This window comes from Diorhabda sublineata, chromosome 11, assembly GCF_026230105.1.
Source record: "Diorhabda sublineata isolate icDioSubl1.1 chromosome 11, icDioSubl1.1, whole genome shotgun sequence".
Lineage (NCBI taxonomy): Eukaryota > Metazoa > Arthropoda > Insecta > Coleoptera > Chrysomelidae > Diorhabda > Diorhabda sublineata.
In genome coordinates, this window is record NC_079484.1 from 4,694,340 (window position 1) to 4,717,705 (window position 23,366).

Sequence of the window (23,366 nt, forward strand, 5' to 3'; positions counted from 1 at the left end):
TACCGTCGTCTGCTGGTGAATGGACTCACTCAACTCATACTGATTAAGACAAGAACCAAGTTATCTCCTTCGGTTTATCTTACTAGGTTTAAACAACTGGCAAGTACAAGGCTTGGCAATTCTGCAACGAGCATTCGGTTTAAACCTTGTAAACACAGAAAGTGATACATTTACCCTGTAGCTCCGCACAATTGCTCCACCACTTCCACCAGTTCTAGAAATCTGCAGGTGTTAAAACTACCGTCGTCTGCTGGTGAATGGACTCACTCAACTCATACTGATTAAGACAAGAACCAAGTTATCTCCTTCGGTTTATCTTACTAGGTTTAAACAACTGGCAAGTACAAGGCTTGGCAATTCTGCAACGAGCATTCGGTTTAAACCTTGTAAACACAGAAAGTGATACATTTACCCTGTAGCTCCGCACAATTGCTCCACCACTTCCACCAGTTCTAGAAATCTGCAGGTGTTAAAACTACCGTCGTCTGCTGGTGAATGGACTCACTCAACTCATACTGATTAAGACAAGAACCAAGTTATCTCCTTCGGTTTATCTTACTAGGTTTAAACAACTGGCAAGTACAAGGCTTGGCAATTCTGCAACGAGCATTCGGTTTAAACCTTGTATACACAGAAAGTGATACATTTACCCTGTAGCTCCGCACAATTGCTCCACCACTTCCACCAGTTCTAGAAATCTGCAGGTGTTAAAACTACCGTCGTCTGCTGGTGAATGGACTCACTCAACTCATACTGATTAAGACAAGAACCAAGTTATCTCCTTCGGTTTATCTTACTAGGTTTAAACAACTGGCAAGTACAAGGCTTGGCAATTCTGCAACGAGCATTCGGTTTAAACCTTGTAAACACAGAAAGTGATACATTTACCCTGTAGCTCCGCACAATTGCTCCACCACTTCCACCAGTTCTAGAAATCTGCAGGTGTTAAAACTACCGTCGTCTGCTGGTGAATGGACTCACTCAACTCATACTGATTAAGACAAGAACCAAGTTATCTCCTTCGGTTTATCTTACTAGGTTTAAACAACTGGCAAGTACAAGGCTTGGCAATTCTGCAACGAGCATTCGGTTTAAACCTTGTATACACAGAAAGTGATACATTTACCCTGTAGCTCCGCACAATTGCTCCACCACTTCCACCAGTTCTAGAAATCTGCAGGTGTTAAAACTACCGTCGTCTGCTGGTGAATGGACTCACTCAACTCATACTGATTAAGACAAGAACCAAGTTATCTCCTTCGGTTTATCTTACTAGGTTTAAACAACTGGCAAGTACAAGGCTTGGCAATTCTGCAACGAGCATTCGGTTTAAACCTTGTAAACACAGAAAGTGATACATTTACCCTGTAGCTCCGCACAATTGCTCCACCACTTCCACCAGTTCTAGAAATCTGCAGGTGTTAAAACTACCGTCGTCTGCTGGTGAATGGACTCACTCAACTCATACTGATTAAGACAAGAACCAAGTTATCTCCTTCGGTTTATCTTACTAGGTTTAAACAACTGGCAAGTACAAGGCTTGGCAATTCTGCAACGAGCATTCGGTTTAAACCTTGTAAACACAGAAAGTGATACATTTACCCTGTAGCTCCGCACAATTGCTCCACCACTTCCACCAGTTCTAGAAATCTGCAGGTGTTAAAACTACCGTCGTCTGCTGGTGAATGGACTCACTCAACTCATACTGATTAAGACAAGAACCAAGTTATCTCCTTCGGTTTATCTTACTAGGTTTAAACAACTGGCAAGTACAAGGCTTGGCAATTCTGCAACGAGCATTCGGTTTAAACCTTGTAAACACAGAAAGTGATACATTTACCCTGTAGCTCCGCACAATTGCTCCACCACTTCCACCAGTTCTAGAAATCTGCAGGTGTTAAAACTACCGTCGTCTGCTGGTGAATGGACTCACTCAACTCATACTGATTAAGACAAGAACCAAGTTATCTCCTTCGGTTTATCTTACTAGGTTTAAACAACTGGCAAGTACAAGGCTTGGCAATTCTGCAACGAGCATTCGGTTTAAACCTTGTAAACACAGAAAGTGATACATTTACCCTGTAGCTCCGCACAATTGCTCCACCACTTCCACCAGTTCTAGAAATCTGCAGGTGTTAAAACTACCGTCGTCTGCTGGTGAATGGACTCACTCAACTCATACTGATTAAGACAAGAACCAAGTTATCTCCTTCGGTTTATCTTACTAGGTTTAAACAACTGGCAAGTACAAGGCTTGGCAATTCTGCAACGAGCATTCGGTTTAAACCTTGTATACACAGAAAGTGATACATTTACCCTGTAGCTCCGCACAATTGCTCCACCACTTCCACCAGTTCTAGAAATCTGCAGGTGTTAAAACTACCGTCGTCTGCTGGTGAATGGACTCACTCAACTCATACTGATTAAGACAAGAACCAAGTTATCTCCTTCGGTTTATCTTACTAGGTTTAAACAACTGGCAAGTACAAGGCTTGGCAATTCTGCAACGAGCATTCGGTTTAAACCTTGTATACACAGAAAGTGATACATTTACCCTGTAGCTCCGCACAATTGCTCCACCACTTCCACCAGTTCTAGAAATCTGCAGGTGTTAAAACTACCGTCGTCTGCTGGTGAATGGACTCACTCAACTCATACTGATTAAGACAAGAACCAAGTTATCTCCTTCGGTTTATCTTACTAGGTTTAAACAACTGGCAAGTACAAGGCTTGGCAATTCTGCAACGAGCATTCGGTTTAAACCTTGTAAACACAGAAAGTGATACATTTACCCTGTAGCTCCGCACAATTGCTCCACCACTTCCACCAGTTCTAGAAATCTGCAGGTGTTAAAACTGCCGTCGTCTGCTGGTGAATGGACTCACTCAACTCATACTGATTAAGACAAGAACCAAGTTATCTCCTTCGGTTTATCTTACTAGGTTTAAACAACTGGCAAGTACAAGGCTTGGCAATTCTGCAACGAGCATTCGGTTTAAACCTTGTAAACACAGAAAGTGATACATTTACCCTGTAGCTCCGCACAATTGCTCCACCACTTCCACCAGTTCTAGAAATCTGCAGGTGTTAAAACTACCGTCGTCTGCTGGTGAATGGACTCACTCAACTCATACTGATTAAGACAAGAACCAAGTTATCTCCTTCGGTTTATCTTACTAGGTTTAGACAACTGGCAAGTACAAGGCTTGGCAATTCTACAACGAGCCTTTGACGGAAACTAGCCTTAATTCTTTGCAGCACACCAGACGTCGCCTTTGGGCTATGAAGTGGTCTCTCGTGAAGCTGATGTGCCCAATACGTCCAGAATTCGTCTTATCGTACTTGTGCTCATTTGAAGTGCTGCTGTATGCCTTTGAATAGAGCAGCGAGGGCTTCTGACAAAGGCTTCCCTTACTCGTTCAATGTTACTTACTCCTGAATGCTAGCAGTTCGTTGGGGACCCCGTGGGTTTTTCTTCAATACTGATCCGCTTGTTCAAAGGTTGTTTACCCATCGCAATATTGTGTTACGAGAAGAGATACTTCCGTTACGATGGATGTCGCGCTGAACAGCAGTTTTGGATTCGTCAATTCGAACAAAACTGTCATACGCGTACAAGCGTTCGCCTAGCATCCACGGCTCCATCTCAATGACTGAAATGTAAATGCAACGAACAAATGAAACTTTAGATACCAGTCACGTGCCCCTCCCACCATGAGCGCCCGTGTACAACCCACTTCAAAAACATCCGGTTCCCGTGAATGACCCGTAGTCATAGAAAACGACTATACATGGAGACTTATAGTGGGTAGTTATCACTTGTAATAAAGTCATTGGAAAGACCTATATGTATTGTATTGTGAATGTATTTTAATTATATTTGCGGTATATACACTATCACGTTCACCTCCACCATCACTTTCACAGCATTGTCACGCCAACGCCGTTCTGGTTTGCGCTAATCTTATAAATCGCAAGTACTTAAAAAACGTTCATATTCAATATCAATTCAAACATACATTATGTTAAGATCTAATTTATGTATAATATGACCAAATGCCGTTCACACTTCACTAAAATATTCCTAATAGTTTATTTATTTCGTTTTCATTGAAAATTATTTAAAAAATGACAAGAACGAAAACTAAACTTCAAATTAAACATTGAATCTTTACAAATCATCTTCTATTTCTGCATTTTCATTAAGTTTCCTTAAAATACTACAGTCTCCAAAATATTATAACTCACCCCTCTACATTTTTATTTCATCATTAATGAATGACTTTCTTTGCATTATTTTTGGCGACTTTACAACCTAATGAACTGCTAAGAATATCAATTGATATCTGTTGATACGTAAGTTTTGAAAAAGACAAATAATTGCTTTATGACTTTACTCCATTAAGATCAATTCCATTTTCTCCATTCCTATTGACGTACCTTCAAACCATGTAATCACATCAACCGATTCTTCAGGTGTAGGAAAACGTTGACCTCGTAATTCATCCTTGATCTGCGGGAATAAGAACTGCAAATGTTCAATATCAGTTTACGCATAGCTTCGATGTTTTCTGGTATACCAGTCGATTTGTAATGTCTTTATTACATTACGCTCAATCACAGGGAAAACACTAAGAGACAGAATAAGGAGCAATGAAATCAGGAGAATGTGTGACGTTCCGGATATAGTGAGATGGGCCAGAACTAGAAGAAGAGCATGGAGAGATCATGTCAATAGAATGGACGACGATCGACTGGCGAAAATCGCAAAGGAAGAGAGACCCAATACAAGTAGACCGCCTGGAAGACCACCAAAGCGCTGGTATGAGAGCTGGTCCTCGGAGTCACAACTTAGGCTGCCTCTTTGAAAACACAAGACATAGTCTTAAAATAAGAAGAAGAAGAAGACCAGTCGATTTTGAACGACCGTCACGAGACAACTCAAATAGCACTCGTATAACAACACGTTTTGAGTTGGTTCATCATCATCATTCAGCCTTATCTCGTCCACTGCTGGACATAGGCCTCCTCCAAATGCTTCCAGTTTTCTCTGCTCTGAGCGGTTGCTACCCAATTTGTCCATATTCTTTTAATATCATCAGTCCATCTCGTAGGGAATCTTCCTGGATTTCGTCTGTCTGTTCTCGGTTTCCAATCTAGAATTCTTTTTGTCCATCGGTTATCTTGTATCCTTGCAACATGTCCTGTCCACCGCCATTTTTGTCTATGGTCTATGATATCTTTAACTCTATCTTTAACTGTGTAATTTGCAATTTAAGTATTGATCTTCTAGTTAATGTCAGGGTATCTGCGTCATAAGTCAGGACATTGGCTAAAGGCTTTTTCCTTAAGGCCCATTGGCACATTTGCTTCGAACACATCTCGCAATTTACCAAACGGAGCCCATCCTAGTGTCGTCAAGACCCATCATCTGAATATCTTTGCTGTCCACATTTACTGGTTGCCTACGAACTAAATTTGTCATCATCCTGGTTTTATTGTAATTTATTTTTATACCAACTTTCCTTGTTGCGATTTGCAAATCTTGAATCATGTTTTTTGCATCGTCTAATTCATCAGTTATGAGGACAATGTCATCTGCAAACCTTAGGTGATGTAGCCTTTCCCCATCTATGTTGATACCCTTATGTTACCACTGTAGTGTTTTAAAAGGATGTTCCATAATAACCTTACCTAACGCAATTTTTTCAGTGGGAGAGTGTAGATTGACCGTTGTTGTCGCGTTATTGAGTTGGTTATGTATTGGTAAACTGTTTGAGTGATTTACATATGGTCTTGTCATGTAATTCATAATGGCGACAATATCTCATTATTAATTAATGGTCATGTTATGCATAAAGCGGTTCAATTGTCTCACACTCCGCTAGTGATTCCTGTTAAGGTCAAGCTGTACCTTAATTTAAAAATTACAAACAATTTTATGGAAACTTCCTTTTTCTTTTTTTTTTTTTAATCATTACTATCATTATTTATCATTACTATCATTATTTATCATTACTGCACGATTTTTATTTAATTTGCATGGTTATTTTTTATTTCACCTCATTATTGGTTTTCTGCTTAAATCACAGGTCGCGGAGGGCATCTCAAGATGTCGGAAGGGTCACAAACAAGGAAGGTTACCCTGGTATGAGGTACGTATTCAATAAATTTTAAAAATCCATTTCATCTGGGGCGTAACAGCTTTTCTTGGATAATGCTTAAGACCTTGTTTCAAACTAACCAATGCAGGGGTAACTAATATTGAAAATGGTGAAATTATTTAAATATCTGATATTTTCACTCATAAACGATTTAACACTTACACTGCCACGTATATTATTTAAGAATAGTGACTGACACGGCGTTATGTTAATAAAGTCATGTCAATCATTTTTTTCCAACTTGGTAAGGAATCAGTAGAAGCTGCGTCAAACATTTATGGTTTGTTTTACACGTTAACGCCTAACATAGAATAGAATAGATACAATAAACATACAAACTAGTTGAAAACATGCAAATATACTTACTTTTTCTAGAATGAACGAAGACAACTATTGCATTTGATCCTTCTTATTTTTGTCTGGCTTCATCCCGATTAAATATTTTTTTTGTTAAATTATAACATTTGGTACATACAATTCTTTCTTTTTCTTCTTCTCTTACTGTCCATCCTTCTATATTACTTTGAAAAATTAAAAGCCTACGAATTTGCTCTCTAAACTTTGTTATGAAAATATTTTTATGTATAGAGATGGCGGTAGTTGCTTGAAAAATATCACTGTATTAGAAAGTACACCATCTACACAACATGTTTCAAGTTTAAAGACGCCACGTTGTTTAATATTTCTTTGGGAGCCATCAATAGTGAACGATTTCAGTGATTTTGTCAGAATACTTTTATATGGAAGGCCTTAGCCCAACCAATATAAAAACTGAACTAGATTCTTCTCTGGGTGAGACTGCACCTTCGTTATCAATAATAAAATATTGGGTAGCAGAGTTCAAACGACTCCGAAGATCTGCATCGCAGTGGTCGACCAAATGAAGTGACGACTCCGGAAATGTTGAAGAAAATCTCCAAATCGGTACTGGATGTACCCAAAACGGCGTTGTGAGGATGTTTCCATCCAGTGTTTGACAATATTTCACAGAAATAAACCCAAATTTTTGCGCCGTTCCGTAACCATGGGTGAAACATGGGTCTAACACTTCGCACTCGAAACCAAAGGACCTTCAAAACAATGGACTGAAAAGGGAGAAAACTTTTGGGTCAGGTGCTTCTGGGACCGTCCTCGTATAGCGATTTTTGATTGTTTCCACACACACACATCCAAATTGTTATACCTCTTTATTTTTCTTTAATTTACTCACTTCTAATAAAACTTTCTGCATGTCGGTTTGTCTCTACACGATCAGTTGAAACATTTTTCGTTTAAAAACATCTGAAATGTACCACAAGACATCATTTCAAGATATAAATTGATTTGTGGACCCTCATTTCCAGTGAACCGCAGTTGTTTTTGTTTACCAGCATTTGGTTCCCATAGAGATTTTTCTGTTTCATAATTTTTTTCTCCGTTCTCCTCTGACTCTAATATTTTATGTTCCTGGCCAGTATCTTGCTCGTCCTATTCGCTATTTTCTTTTCGAATGGTATCCTTTAACTTACTACTATCGCTTTCCTAAGATATATTCTGGCTCCGAATCAACGGCAGCAGATTCTTGCTTCTCCGAGATCAATGTCTTATGATTCGTAATGTAAAAGTCATACCTGGCCACTTGGACGTCAGTCCTTCTAGATTTTTTACTACTTTGTAGGCTATAGTAACAGTCCTTGAGATAATCATATATTACATATATAGTTACTTAAAATCTATAAAAAGTTTAGGTTAAAATTATTTTAACTACGATTCAGGGGTAGCTCAACTTTCGCAGAACAAATTTGTATAGCCACGTACTCGTTATTTTGTTTTTTTTTTTTTTTTTTCAATTTTGTTCGTATAAATTATTGTTTTATCCTGTTTCAGGAGTAAAAGCAGGAGTGTAGATCACGGCATCGCATCGCCTTTCGATCTAGATGCATTGCGGGCCAAAGTTGACAGCCAATTCGATAGGAGTCTTGATAGAGGTAAGTGACATAATCATTAAAAACCTATCAACCATCTAACGATAACATAAAAAACTGAAATGAGATAGAAACCATTCGTTTCAATATAATGGTTTATAATTGTTGTCAACGTCTTCTGCTAGTTTATCATTCCAATAGTTTTGCTCAAACACCATAAAAATGTAGTAATGCAGCTCTAAGCTATCCAATTTTCTTCTTTATCAGCAGTTATGTTTCCACTCTTGGACACTGTTTTTCATATTATTCTGTCATCAAAGATGATTCGCTACTGGTCTAAATATCGTCATTTAACCTTGCAATTGGAGAGCAACAAATTAAAATATGACCACAGTAGACTTGGATAATTGTATAAGAAACAAAAATGAAATTAGTCAGCTATGTTATCGTTACATAAAAGCTTTCTAATTCACTGACTTGTGGATAAATATTCGGAATTATTCATAATATAAAGCCGCGTTTACACCGGAGTTAATAACACGAGTTTTTAACAAAAAGTTATTAACTTAGCTGAATCGCCAAAAAATTTCTCTTAACAAAAGTTAATAACTCGTGTTTTCAACAGAAAATTCCATGTTATTAACAAGATTTATGTTATCCATCCAGAGTCGGTAAAGATCAAAGGAAACGTGTTATGTTTTAAACAAATGTTAATAACAAAAGTTAATGGCCTCTTTTGTTAACAACAGGTTCCTCTCTTCCCCGCAACCCCCTCGCCGCAAGTCTTTCTTTCATTGGAATGGCTTTTCTGTAGTTGGTGTCCTTTTTCCCAATTCTGTGCCCCAATTGTCCGATCAACCACTCAACATCTCAGCTGGTTGTGCGGAGGAAATTCTTGATGCTTCCGTCGCACCTTAGCTCGCCTGAAAGAGGGTCACGATCGTCTTCTTGCAGATCATTCAACATATCACTCCCACTGTACACAGTCCTTGCTATGAGGGACGGTCTCACCCAGTATCTCCTACGTCTCCTTTGAGCAGCGGTAGCCAAAACAACGCACGCAGCTGCAGCGAGAACCACGTCATCCTTTCGCACCATTGTCTCACCTAGAACTGCTGGCTGTGCATGAGCGTTGATAATGGCGAAGTTTTTAACTTTTGTTGATAACAAAACTAGCAGCCAAAGAAAACGTTAATGACTTTTGTTATTAACATCAGTTAATAACAAAAATGTTAAAAACTTGTGTTATTAACTCCGGTGTAAACGCGGCTTTAGAATAGCTCTTATTTTTGAAATTTAATTAATACGAAGAAATACTTTGGAACTGTTACTTTTATCGCTACATGAATAACGAGTAACTATATCTTGTAGTTTATACGAGAATTGCCTTTTAAGTGTTTACAAAAAGGGAAACAGTAACGAACAAGCTAGAAAAAAAATGTTCAATGTTCAAAGTCTTTCCATTTTAAAGCTGATATTATAGAAACAAGGTTTCGAAGGTCTTCGAAAGCTTCTTGAGATCACGAGAATCGCTGTCCGCGCATTTTTTATTTCACTGTGGTGAACAAGAAAAAGTCACTAGGTGATAGATTCGGTGAATACCAATGTGACTTTAATTTGATGTTTTTTTGAGATGATATCCTGAGAGAGATTTTAGACGCGGTCTTATCGACGTTCAATTATGAACTTCGTGTATTGTTAAGACATTATTGGGAATAAAAGCAGCGGTGACCGCAAGGAAAATATATAAAATTGAAGAGACACAGTTTTAATAGTGGAGATTGGATGGTTGGCGATGGTTCCCGTCCAAGTCGTCCACGGGATATGGAGGTTATAAGAGATAACTAACCTAGTACCAGCACTCATACCGATTGTCGGTCTCCTTTGGACAAAAATTACCATAAATCGCCATTGAAAATCATTAAGTGAGAACTACAGAAGTTTTCAAATAGTGCCACACAAAATAAACGCCGAAAATCTCCTTGTCTTGTCGAAAGTTGAACGTTTTATTGGACGATTTGCAACGAAAAATCGATTTATCACAACAACTCGAACATGGAAAATCAGTGGTTAAACAAAGGGCAATTACCATAAGCCGTCGTAAAAATCGGAAAGTCTTGGTCCGTGTCTGATGAATTTATGAAGATTAAAGGTCGATTTATATATAACAGTGCCGTGTCCGTTCCGTGTCAGTGCCGTGTCCGGGTATTTTTGATGACATATTTATAAAATACCGAGTTGTAGCAGTGTCTCAAAGCGTGCGTGATCAGTGACTGGGACTGAGAATTTAGATATGGCGGCTTGAATAGAAGATTTCGCCGTATTGGCGTTATTACTCCTATTTTGTTCCAGATTTGCAATTTATGTTTGGTGTCCAGATATTTTGCATGTCCTGTGTTATAAATTACCGGGTATTTTCTGACCAATTCGATTAATTTCTTGTCATCTATAAGTTTAGTAAAGAATTTAACGGCAACTAAAAGGAAAATTTTCTTATTTGTTTATATGCACGTATGACAAAGAAAACTACAACTGACTAGATTCGCGTTCGCGTCCGTGCGGTCCGCGTCAAGCCCGAGCACCAGCAGTGCCCCAGCGAAAATATCGGTTCGGATGAATTTCTGTCCGGGCACTGACGGGCCCCGACCGGGAAACGCCAATGTATAAACAGTCTCATAATGATGTAGTCTGTTTTTTTTCTGTCCGGAAACTTCATAAGACGAAACGGACACGGACTGATATACCTGTATATATAAATCGATCTTTAGTATACTTCGAAATCATTCCGGATGCTAAAAAATAAACTGCGAAAGTGACACGGAATAAGATCGAATAACTTGGTGGTATTGAACTCCCTATCAAATCCAGCATTTTGTCCGGACTTGCACCGTCAGATTTCCCAAAGAGATGTTGAAAATACAGTTCGACAATTTTTTGCATCTAATTCCAAAAAAAATGATTTTACCAAGGTCTCAAAGAGCTTGCTGAATGTTGGATTAAAAACATACAAACTACATGCACAACTTGCGGTGGTTCTCATCCCGCTTTCCACCCCCGTTGTCTAAAGAGGATGGAAACCTCAAAAGTCCCCAAGGAAACTGCCCCAGTCACCCAGGAAAAACCCCAAACTCCAAAAATGTACCTTTGGGAGGAATGCCCTGATACCACCCGACCTCCCACACTCACCCTACACACTCCTCGTCTATCGTCGGTGTTGCAGGTTTTCTACGATTTCCCTGCAACCTGATGAACCGGTTCTCCAGACAAATGGCCGACGATATGAAATAATGCAGCCGCAGCTGTACTCGCCCGCCCCCTTTTAAATTTATAATGAACAAAAAAAACACAAAATTTAAAAAAAAAACAAAAAAAGATATATGAAATACCTCAAAAATAAAAAAAAAACAAATCGAGGAGACCCGTTTTTGCTTACAAGCTCCATTATCATTTTCTTCTGGGCAAAATCTTCCTTCAGAATTAGTTAAGTGAACACAACCCAACGAAACCACCACAATCCCAGCCCTGCAGAGGAGCCATTCCTATATCAGGGCCTACTCCAACAAACGTCCTCCTTATCCTAGCAAACTCTAACGAACGAATTTCTCCCTCTCTCACTAACAATTTAATACTTTCTAGGACCGATCCTGGCTAGTCTTAATACTGTCGCTCTGTTTGGAACTCTGGTTGGAAGAGTCGTTATTAAATTATCAATTAAATGTGACAGTACACCTTTCCAAATTACTTGCAACTCATTAGCCAGTTGTGAGGTTTGGAGAGGCTGTAACCTCAACGTGCCCAATGCAATTCATGTCTGGTGAACACGTTGGCCATTCTATTCCAATACGTTAGTTTAGAATTCTCGTACAGTGGTGTTTCATTAAATAAAATTACTAAGTAGTGCCTCCAATATAGAATATGCCACCGCACACACAAAAACCTTCTAAAAATACTAGTGGTGGCCCTCTTTCTCTCCATAACAATATTCACCCATCAAACGCAGGTATATAAAGGAAGACGTAATACCTCCAGTCTACTAAGTTTCATATCTGCAGGTACGCAGCTCAGCCGCCAACTTTGGGAGTCCTCACGCTCTCGGATCTCGTGCAGGCAATCATTTCCTAATATATTAGAGAAATAAACCTTCCAGTAGCTGGCCTAAAGAAGCAGTGTATATTCTGTTTCTGCTTGCAGTCAGGACTGCTAAACGATCTTGAGCACGAGCTGCGTCTTCTTCCGTATGTGTAGATCCCATCTCCATGGCATGCCGAATCCAAGTCCAACACATTCAATCGTATACAACCTCTTGAGATATCCCTTCAAGGCTCCAACGTTAAAGGAATATTTTTTATTATTGATAACAATGACGGTAGTAAAGCCAATGAAAGTACATTTTTCACCACTTTTACATATTCATTTATCAAAGAGATACAAATTTAAAAAAAGGGAAAGAACATGGAAAAACATTAGCTGTAGATCTATGATTATCTACGTATCCGTTGCAATTGTTTTAGGAATATCTTTGGGCGCAAAATTTAGAATAATAAAAAATATCCACTTCGATTGTTGCGCATATGCTATTAGAATTTATAAAAAAAAATTCTCTAATTGGAAAAAGAGAAAATCCTTGTTTAATATAAAAGCAAGAAGCGAACATCTAGACGAAGGCGAGGTAACTCGCATTTCGCCGCCCCACGGCCACTTTGAGGGTCGTATCGGTTGCTCGTTTGCGATCCCTTACAGCCTCAAAGCTGATTATAAACTTTCGTAAATAGAAAATTCGGTTTACTTCACATTTTGTTTTGAATTACCTTTTTCTAAGTGACTATTTCACTTTATCATCTAGACAATCATGATGTTAAGAGGTGTGAAAAAAATACTGTGAATCGTTTAAAGACAAAGAATAAAGTTGAGATAGAATTTAAGTAATTTTACTCCAAATTACTGCACTTTGTTATGAATGCACTTATCCCAGCGATGAATCCATGAGTTGAAGCATTTATAAAAGACTTCTCTCAAATCGGCTCTATAATAACCCTTCTAATTATACCAGAAGTCGTATGGTGCTAAATCTGGTAAGTGAGGGTATGTAGAAAGACTTTTTACTCCCAAAAACTCGCGAATCAACAGCACAATCAAATTAAATCAGTGGCCAATGTTTCAAGTATTTTTTCCTCCCGCATCGTTTTGCACATTTTCATCTGTTTTTCAGGTCTAATTACCTCCCGAACTGTCTTTTAAGTTACTGTTAACAATATAGACAGATTTCAACGTTTCGCAGACTTTTTATGCATTTTTTAAGCTTGAGACAAAACCTAATGGGTTTTTTCATGACGAAGAAACTATAAGTAGCAGATTGACTCGTCAAAACAAGTTTCAAACTTGTAATTTTTCAGTATTTACTGTATTTTTTATCATACTTTGTATATGAACATAGATCGTTTGGGAAGTCGTTTTGGCTTTCCAACCGTTCTGCATCTATACTTAGAAGATATTTTGGGCTGTATCTAAAAGGTGCTATTTTTCTTGGGTTTTTTCCCACTTCCTAAGATGTTAGCACTACTCTTTCGAGCTTTTTGCTGCAACGAGTAGAATACTGCCGTCTCTATGACTTTCTATCTTCTGAAGACGGTATTTGACTTGTCAGAAGACCGACCACCAGTTTAATGTTCTTTCTGGTCACCTAGAGAAGTATTTCAGCTTTATCACCTGATGTGGCCATTCGTTCATTGTTGATGTTACATCTCATAAGGCCACAGTAGGGCTCTGGTCCAAATTATAGAGTCGGGGCTCTTTTTTGGTAAGGCTATCTGCTTCCTCATTACTAGTATACTCGGATGGCTTGGTAACCGCCTCGGAAGGGCGTTCAATAGTTTTCGAAGCCTTCAAGACCTCTTGACTATAGGAGAGAGGTTTCTATTCACTTTTGAGCACATAAATTTATCACTATGTCTAAAAAAAAAAATAGTGGGCTGCTCTTCCTAATGATATGGAGAGCTTATATTTTAGTCCAAAAATGCCGTATCCACATAGTTGCGCTAACTTGGACCCGTCAGTATACCAAAGAGTTGCATCTTTATTGGCCAATGATTGGCGTTTATTGACTACCACTTCGAAAGGGATATCTGTGTTCTTCATGCTGTGCTTTTGGCACTTTAGTTTTCCATTGCCTTATAGCTGTATCAATGTTAGAATTTCGACGTGACATGTCAAATACTCTGACTAATTTGTCTGTCTATATTATCCTGTGAGCGCCGCTAAACGCCGTTTTTCATTATTATGGGGATGCAACTTAAGAAGGGTCTCAAAAACTACAGTGGGGTATGTTGGTATGGCGACGACAACGGCGTTATGAAAACCTAGTTTTTTCAATTTTTACATTTTAATGAATTTGGATATGTTCCGTTTTATCTTCACGGAAACTATACATTATTAACTGATTTGGAATTTCCGGAACATTAATACAGAAGACACTGTTTTATCTGCTCGTCCCGCTTGACAACTTTTTTATATTATTTACTAGTGGTCTTAATTTTTTTATCCTCGACCCACGTTTTCTTGCGCTTACAAATATATTCTAATATCCATCGTAATTGCTTCGCAAATATCGATTACATCATCTACCTTTTTACCGACATAGATTAATGGGAAATCTCAACATATGCATAAATTTCGTTTGTGCAACAATCTTCTACGATCAATGAATGTTATTGCAGTAACAATCCGTTTAAATTTTGGCTTCATCTTTTTTCTTGTTTCTTTTTTGTTTATTCTTTTTCTTGTAAAATTGTAATTAGGGCCGATCCTCCTCACTACAATGTTAACAGTTCTTTCTAGGTCCTGTGGTGAAATTTTAAGTGAATAATATTTACACTACCGGTCAAAAGTTTGTGCCCACCCCATAGTTTTCGTGGTACACAACAGATAAAAACAATACGATTTCAATATTTATATTTTAAACAAAATGTACAGACAGATAAGAAACTACAGATTGTTAGGCAAGGCGTAAATTGGGACACGTGACTCCTACATATGCTACACGTGCTGCGTGGTGATCCGCATATTGAGACACGCGTTTTCAAATAGGAAACGGCGGGGTTTAGATTTGATTGGCGGTTCGCGACTAGCCGGCATCAAAAAATTTTTGACAATCGAACTTAAGTTCTGAATCAGAATCGGATGATGCTGAGTAGGAAATGTTGTTTTGTTCCTAGATGTAGAAGAAATTTAAATCACCTAATGAATTTACTCTAATGGGTCAACTAAAACGAGTGTTATTAACTTTTCTTCTGTCATTTCTTCACCTCACACGTGCTATTCGTGTCCCAATTTGCGTCTAATTGTTCCAAATCTAAATTTTTGATTCACCGATGTAACCTTTTGCTTTTATTTATTTCGGTGCACAATTTCGACTGATAATAATCGACTATTTGGTTCCATTCGTTTTGCAGGAAACGGGTTGAGGTCAAGCAATTGCGACGGCCAAATCATCACTTTCGGTACATTCTTCCTTTTCAATTACTTAAAATAGTCTTTGCACGTACTTGAGATCGTTGTCATGCTGGAAGATAAATTTTTGCCGATCATGTGGTTGTCAGAACGTACTACGTTTTCCTTCAATATTTTTTAGCCTTCTTTCTTCGAAGCTTCCGCTGTGTTTTCAGTCGGGATTACATATGGTTTTGACATCCGTTCTTCGTTCGACCTGCGCACAAATACTCTTCTATTCGATCCAAAAACCTCAAACTTCGACTCATCACTCCATAAAACTCTCTCCCACTTTTCATTCGCCCAATTTTTAGCTAGCCAACTGCGTTATTATAAGGTGAGCTACTATCTTTGAGCCCGTGAATTTTTGGTCACGTATAATGATCAATACGATAGATTTTTCTTTAGCGGTTGTGGTTTTTTGAGGCCTCAACGTTTTCTATCTCCAATCTCTTAGTGGATGCCTAGTTTCTTGGTTTTACCAATTTTAAAACTTGCGAGAACGAAAACAATTCGTATAGGAACTCCACGATATAAATCTTGGTCCAAAAAGGGCTAACTGAGACTAAACTACGATCATAAACATAACGTGCGCTTGTATGAAGTAAACAAATAACGGACGCTATTATTTTTGGTTTGTTCCGACCTCCGATTGGCAATATTAAAATGGAAGTTTATTATTTTGAAATTTAATAAATGGCAAACACTTTTTCCCGATGGTGAATGTGCATTCATATTTGGAATGGGATTAGAGCGAAACTTTACTGTTGCGAATAGTATGAAAACTTTACAAAAAATATTTTATCAAACCACGTTCACACCGGGAACAAACTATGAATAGCATTAGTGTGAAGTTTATCTTAAAATATTTAAAATAATGAAGAAATTCAATCAGTTCTATAAAAAACAAGAAAAAAAATTAAAATACGTCTTCTTATGTGGTTGGAAATGCTTAAAATTTCTGGACATGATACGCTCCAATTAGCGCCTGCAAAAACTTTTAATTATCAATAAAAAGTGAAAAATATGTGCTTAGCTTGTTAAAATTTATCCAATTATTCAACCAAACGGCCTTTAATTTAAAAAAAAATAACCGATTCATAAATATTGTTATTAAATAAAACAAACATTAATGAAACATTGTTTAAAAACCCATAATTTCATACAAAAGTTTCGCAACAATTACCTCGTATTAATAAATAATAATTAGTGTAAATTTTATTTTTAATAAGAAAATTATTCAAGTTCGTTTGTTAAAATAATTTTTATCTTAAAAGAAGTTAAATGCATATGTCATGGACGTCTAGAAGTAGGTTCGCCGAAAACAATGATTATATAAATTACAAAGCGTGCGTTCCGATTGTTATAAATAGTTTATTACATATTCGTGTACTTCAAACGGTTTCTGGAATTATAAATCCCATAAATAATAAGCATGATGTGGTTGGTTTCTAATATTCGCACATTATTCGACGTTATTTGAAATTTCTTCATCTTTTTCTTTTAATGAAACCCTGTCCTGTTTACTCCGGAATCTTTAGCTTCCTTATGAGCACTTCATGAGAGAAAAAACTCCAGCTCTTATACCGTATTCTTAGAACTCTTTTCAGTGGTCTCCGTGTGTTTGGTTTTTGATTTGTTGCCCATTTTGATTAATTGGATTTCATTGATCAGTCTTCTTAGTTGAAAAATGTTCATATTATATTTATCTGCTGACCAGAATTCTAGTTCTCCATCTGTGTCCCATAATGTAACCTTGGCACTTTCTATGATTCTGTCCATCATAAAATTGAGTTCTTGAATTCTTTGGACAGTGCTGTTCTGGTTTCAATCCTCGTTATATGGCCAGTTAATTAATAATATTTTGTTATTTATGATATTGTTTGATACGTCCCTCAACCGTACCTTATCAAAAGCTACAGTGAGGTCAACAAAAGATTCAAACATAAGCTTGTTGATTGCCGTGTTATGGATATTGCGTCCATAATCGATCTTTTTTGTTTTGTTCTTTCGAAGTTGGATTTCTTTTATATTGCCATAGTACATTTTCTTCTGGTTTTATTACTTTCCTTTCATTTTTGAGGGTCTTCAAATAATGTAGAGTACGAGAAAATACGTTTTAAACACCATAAACATAACAGATTGAGACATGTCGACTGTGGTAAGACCAGGTTTGTGTCAGAGAAAGTACTTGGAAAAAAGGAATTCTAACTGTGCCCGCAAGCCGTTTGTTGAAGGATCAAGGATTATATTGAGTAATCAAGTGTTAGTTTTTAAAACAGTAGTTGTAGAAACTATATTTATAAGGAAACATTTGCCATTTCATATTATTGTATATTATATAACTATTTCATTTAAAACAAATCTAAATACTAAGTATAGTATTTAATTCCAACAATAAATTATTTAAATGAATAGCATATTCAATACTATCAGCTTCCTCGTCACTTTCTATTTCAAAATAGTCGACAAAATTAATTATAAAAGTGTCAGTTATTGTATTCTGAAATGTTCTTTTTCTATAATCGTTTTTTTTTCAACATCTCTGATAACAAAAGATTATTTTTTTTTGGACCAAATATTGTTTTTGGGGTTTCCATGTCTCAAATTTTAATGCTCAACAGTTTTATAGAAATCGGTATTAATATGTTTGGGTGCAGTTAAGTCAGAAACCAGAAAAATCCATTCTTTATTTTACATTATTCCAGTTTGATGATATTATCGACGGCATAAATACAAGAGCCATTTTTTTTCAATCTCCGATCGCTTCGTAAGACGCAGGCGTCAGTCGGCGTTGTGCTATAGTCACGTAAACATCATTGATGCTCCCGCCAAGAGTGAATTTCGAAGTGTGATTCGATTTTCTACAGGCTAAAGGCCGTAGTGCTGCAGAAATCCATCAGAAAATGAGTTTTGTGTATGGGGAAAACTTCATGAGTGATGGTGATGCGTGAATTGTATCGAAATCTTAAAGATGGCCATGTACATGATGAAAAGGTCGAAGGACGTAAATCTGTCGTTTCAGATGACCTGGTTCAACGAGTTGACAGAATGGTTAAAGAAAACCGAAGATTCACCATTACTGCTTTGTCTACGAAATTTCCAAATTTTTCAGGTTCTGTTTTGTACTGAACGGTTAGGCTACGAATTCATAGAAAATAGCAGCTATTAAATTTCAATGACTTTTAAAGACAAGATGTTTAATTATGAAGGTGTAGATGAAATTATTGATTCCGCTGTAAGTAGATTCAGAATTGATTTTTTATTACAATGGTTGACGCCGTGATACAAGATTGAAGCACTTAAATGATTTAGATCTAGTACTTAGCGAAGACATCGAGTCTTATGAGCATCACGAAGAAACACAACTTTTAGTGCCAAATCTACCAAACTCCATTAAAGACGCCAGTCAAATGAATTGGAAGATAACTTTCCTCCTAATGTTTACATTGCTGTTAGAATTATGTTGACTATGCCTGTTAGTACAGTTTTCACTGAAAGAACTTTTGGAAAGTTTATTAAAAATTACTTAAGAAACAATTCGAAGCCTACTACCTGGTTCAACAGTATTCTCAATCGAAGTAGATTTAGCAGCAAAAAACAATTACAAATCATTCAGTAAAGCATAAAGCCAAAAAAAGTTATAAAATGAAACCTCTAAATTTATTAGGTAGATCTTGGGAACGAAAATAAAAGGGTCTTGCTGATTAGTCTACGCTCCGCCACTGTTAGGGTGGAAGCGGATTTTTAGACTCCAATCGTGTCAAATTAAAAAAAAAACACGTTAACGTAGTATAAAGTTTCATAAAAAGATAGTTGATTTCTATTTTTTGCGATGTATATTTACATCTATAAAATTAAACTTCAAATTTAATATTAGGTTTATACATCGTTAAAATCAGTAGCTTGTAGTTATTCCCAAGAGATGTGATTATTAGTCCCTGCGAGGCCATTCAATTACAGCTACACCATTCTAGATCTAGTTCATTGTATTTCGCAAAAAGAGATGTGCAGTTATTCGAAGAATTTCGTTACATCTAATTAATCTAATTTAAAATTATCCATGGAAATAGTCAATTTTCAACTGAATACTTTCAAATAAGGATCCATTTATATTTGCCAAAATGATTTATTGTATTAGATATCGAAAGTTTGTTGATCTTCTTGATATACCTTCCCCATTTTTGGAGTTGTCCATCATCATAGCTATTCTGATTTTGAATCGTTATATCGTTTTCCCAGGATCCTAAGCCAAGAGATTCTAATAGACCTTTTCCCTACACTTATTCCCTGAATTATTAGCGGTAGGGTATCATATTTTGGACCTCTCATGATGAAGCCAAGATATTGAGGTTATTTTCTTTAACCTTTAACTCCTTTTCCGTTTTTCTCGGAACATCTACATTGGTCACATGAACTGTGCATAATATTTCCAGCATCTCACGGTAAGTCCACATCTTGAAAGCTTCTGGTATTCGCTCGCAATATACGTTGAGGTTTCAACCTTCTTCACTATACAAGAAAACTGCAATTGAGTATCAATGTACTGAGCTCTAACATCAGATCGCGACTACAGAGAAGTTTCTTTATCCGAATCCTTTTGTGACATTATGCAACATGTTTTGTAAATCTACAATGTTTTCGAAGAACTGCGTGGTTTACATTTTTTCTTCTTCATGTACCATCTCCATTTCGCAGGTTGGCTATCATCAGCTAATTTTACTTTGGAAACTACAGAGAAGTTTCTTGAATAATGAACGGGTTTTTTCGACCCGACTTCTTATTTCTAAACAGTTTGAGAGCTTCAGTTTTGATGACAATCGTATATTTGGTTTGCTTAACGTTAAGATTCGGACCATATCTTGTAGCGCTCATTCCGCCGTCATCATTTCCGGTGCTTTTAGTGAACATTTCCTTTGAGTAGAAGTCTAAAAGGAGTGGAGAAAGAGCACACCCATGTCTGATTCTTCGCTCCATTTCTACTACAGTCGTTAGTTTGAACTGAATGCGAACAAACACAGTTCTAAGGCTTCTATGAATATTTTGTGACACACTTTATCAAAGGTTTTATTATAATAGACGGCCTTGATATTTTCATTTTTTGATTATCATGAATTATTAATGTAACCAAAGTCAAAAATTTAAATTTTATAAAAAATAACTGTTGTTATTTTGTAATTAACATACCCCATCTCTATTAACATCCATAACGGTAGAATGCAGGTTAATCAGATGCAGAGAACAATAAATACCTACTGTCACATTTTATGTTGCCCAATATGGTTTAGCAGGGATTGCAACTGGACAATACATACACGCAATTAGTCGACTAATTACTGTAAAATATAAATATTATCCATTTCAAATGACCATTATCCGCTACGTTGCTATGAAAATGTTGGTTTTGTTGACAAGGCCGTTTCGTTTACAGTGATTTTAGAATTAATTTCAAATTCTTTAAATGAAAATGAAAGGTTATAATGATGGTGCCTTTTTAATTTCTTATATTAAGATGAATTAAGGACGATGACAATTAGGAAGTTAAATTGTACGTGTATGTAAAGGTTATACAGAGGTCTATGACCTGTTGAATAAATATCTCTTCGGAATTAAGAAAAAAAATTTAGTTTACATGTTTACAAGAATGTGATGACAAATATTATGTTTATGAACTGAAATATATACTTGAATTACATTCGTATAAAAAGTACTTTAGACAGAGTCGAATTCAGGGTCGCTTGTAATGATTTGTGAAAAGAGATTTGACACTTGAATAACATTTACTTATTTTTTTAAGATGAAATAAGTTGACGAATAAATATCTTGAGGGTCAAACTGATTTTTTATACCTTTCGATATTAATGCTATTGCTGTTTCTATAAAGTACAGAATCGAGAAATATATTTTCGCATTTTTTTTAATATCGTGTTTGAATTGAAGTTTTTTTATTACAAGAAATCAATATTTAGATGATTTCGTTACTGATCCCCCAAGAAAATCAAATTAAAAACAAGCCAAATATTGAAAAATCAGTATTTCTACTTTAATATAATTTTTTTATTTTCATAGGTTTTCATTTCATGATAATTTCATTATCGAATTTATATTTTTTTAAAATATAAATACGTGAAATAAACAATTAAAAAGTCAATTTGTGTACTTTTAAGAAAATTCCATACTGTTCTGACCAGCTGACGTCAATAATTCAATAGGGAATTTGCGTTAATTTTTTTAAATATTTTTAATTCACTCTTTAGATAACTATATCTCGATAAAAAATACAAATTCTGTCAAAAAAGTCAAAATAACTTAAGGATTATTATTAAGAATATTTAATGATTGAATTAGGGTTATTTTGAACGCAGTTATTTTTGGCAAATCGTACATACATGAGTTGAGCGCGCAGATTATATAGGCGGGTGCATTGAGCGCACATTTGCAGGTATAAAGACGGTAATTTCGATCCCTGTATTTACCTTGAAAATAAATAACAATCCAATATACGCAATTTTTTTATTATTTTGAACCTAATACCAAAAATGCAATTTTTTCTGTCAATTTTTGTTTAATATTTTATATTATATTAAACATTTGCTCATTTTGGAAAATCTGTGCCCTCGATGCACGTGCGCTCCTCGTACCCCACCACTTTTCGCGGGCTTTGGCTTTCGGTCAATTCCCACGTCCAGTATTTGTTTACTTCAAATGTGACAGTTACTTCGACACATTTTAGTTTATAGTATCGATAAAAATCATAGGAAAAATTGAAAAAACGTTCTATAGGCATTGTATTGTACCTATGTTATAAAACTCTATTAGAAGGAAACCTAATAAAGTTCAGAGACAAGATAAAACCAGGATGAAATATTTGTACGGTTGAGATCATTGACCTCAGCTAATGTATAATCTTGATTAAATACAAAATATGCATCACGAGTACCAGAAAAATAAACAGAATCTAAAAACACAAAAATAAACAAAATTTTTGCCACAATCATCACCCTGTTTGGACCGTAATAAATCCAGGACGTGTTATTTGACGTCACATCATGAGGCGTTTATTAAATTTGAATTTCGCTCGATTACTTTGCACTTTTTATTAATTATTTCATACAATTGAGAACAAATTGAATGAGGAACTAATGATTTCATGATAATATTGGGACTATAATACCTTTATTCAAAACATTCATATATAATAAAATCATATAAATAATAACCCTCGTATATTTATTACCACGAAATGCTTCCCTCTAAGTCTGGCCGTCAAGTTGTTAAATATTCTGAAATCTTCGATTAATAAATTTAATACGTCCCATATACCAAGTCCGTCTCTGTCGTCTCTAATGTAAATAGTGAATATTTCATCTACCACTATTACTTTTTTTAAGCGATACGAATATGTGTCATATCAGTGTTCACTTGCTACGTAATATTACATAAACTAATTATCAAAAACAAAACTGTATGCTGACCTGCGTGTACCTCATTAAATTCTACTGTGGGTAGGTTCGACCTCTGAATCTTGCTTGACGGTTCGTTCTAATGTTTCAAGGTCTTCCAGTAATCGTTCAGCAGCAGTCCTTCGTTTCTCGTGAAATTATCACAGTTCACCGTATCACATAAATATGGCATTTAAAGAGTGTAAGAACGTGATATCCTGAAAATATCTAAAAATGGATTTCCAAGAGGATTACTATGATTATAATCAACCCACATCGACAGCTTTTCCTTATATGACAGTAGACGGCATCTATGATTTTATTATTGTTTACAAACATGGCAACAGTGAGAGTAAAGGTTACTATATATA

General features: G+C 36.3%; 1 protein-coding gene across 15 annotated transcripts in view; it reads left to right on the plus strand.

Moving 5' to 3' along the window:
• LOC130450202 (TLD domain-containing protein 2) overlaps positions 1 to 23,366 on the plus strand; it is a 235,304-nt gene that overhangs the window by 123,989 nt on the left and 87,949 nt on the right. For 7 of the 15 annotated variants that reach the window (XM_056788455.1, XM_056788463.1, XM_056788453.1 and 4 more), the window contains 2 exons: positions 6,093 to 6,155; positions 8,031 to 8,131. In XM_056788455.1, the coding sequence (XP_056644433.1) occupies positions 6,093 to 6,155; positions 8,031 to 8,131 (164 nt within the window). Of the gene's footprint in view, positions 1 to 6,092; positions 6,156 to 8,030; positions 8,132 to 22,801; positions 23,354 to 23,366 lie in introns of those variants that run through there. The other 8 variants (XM_056788460.1, XM_056788456.1, XM_056788464.1 and 5 more) reach the window with 4 other exon arrangements.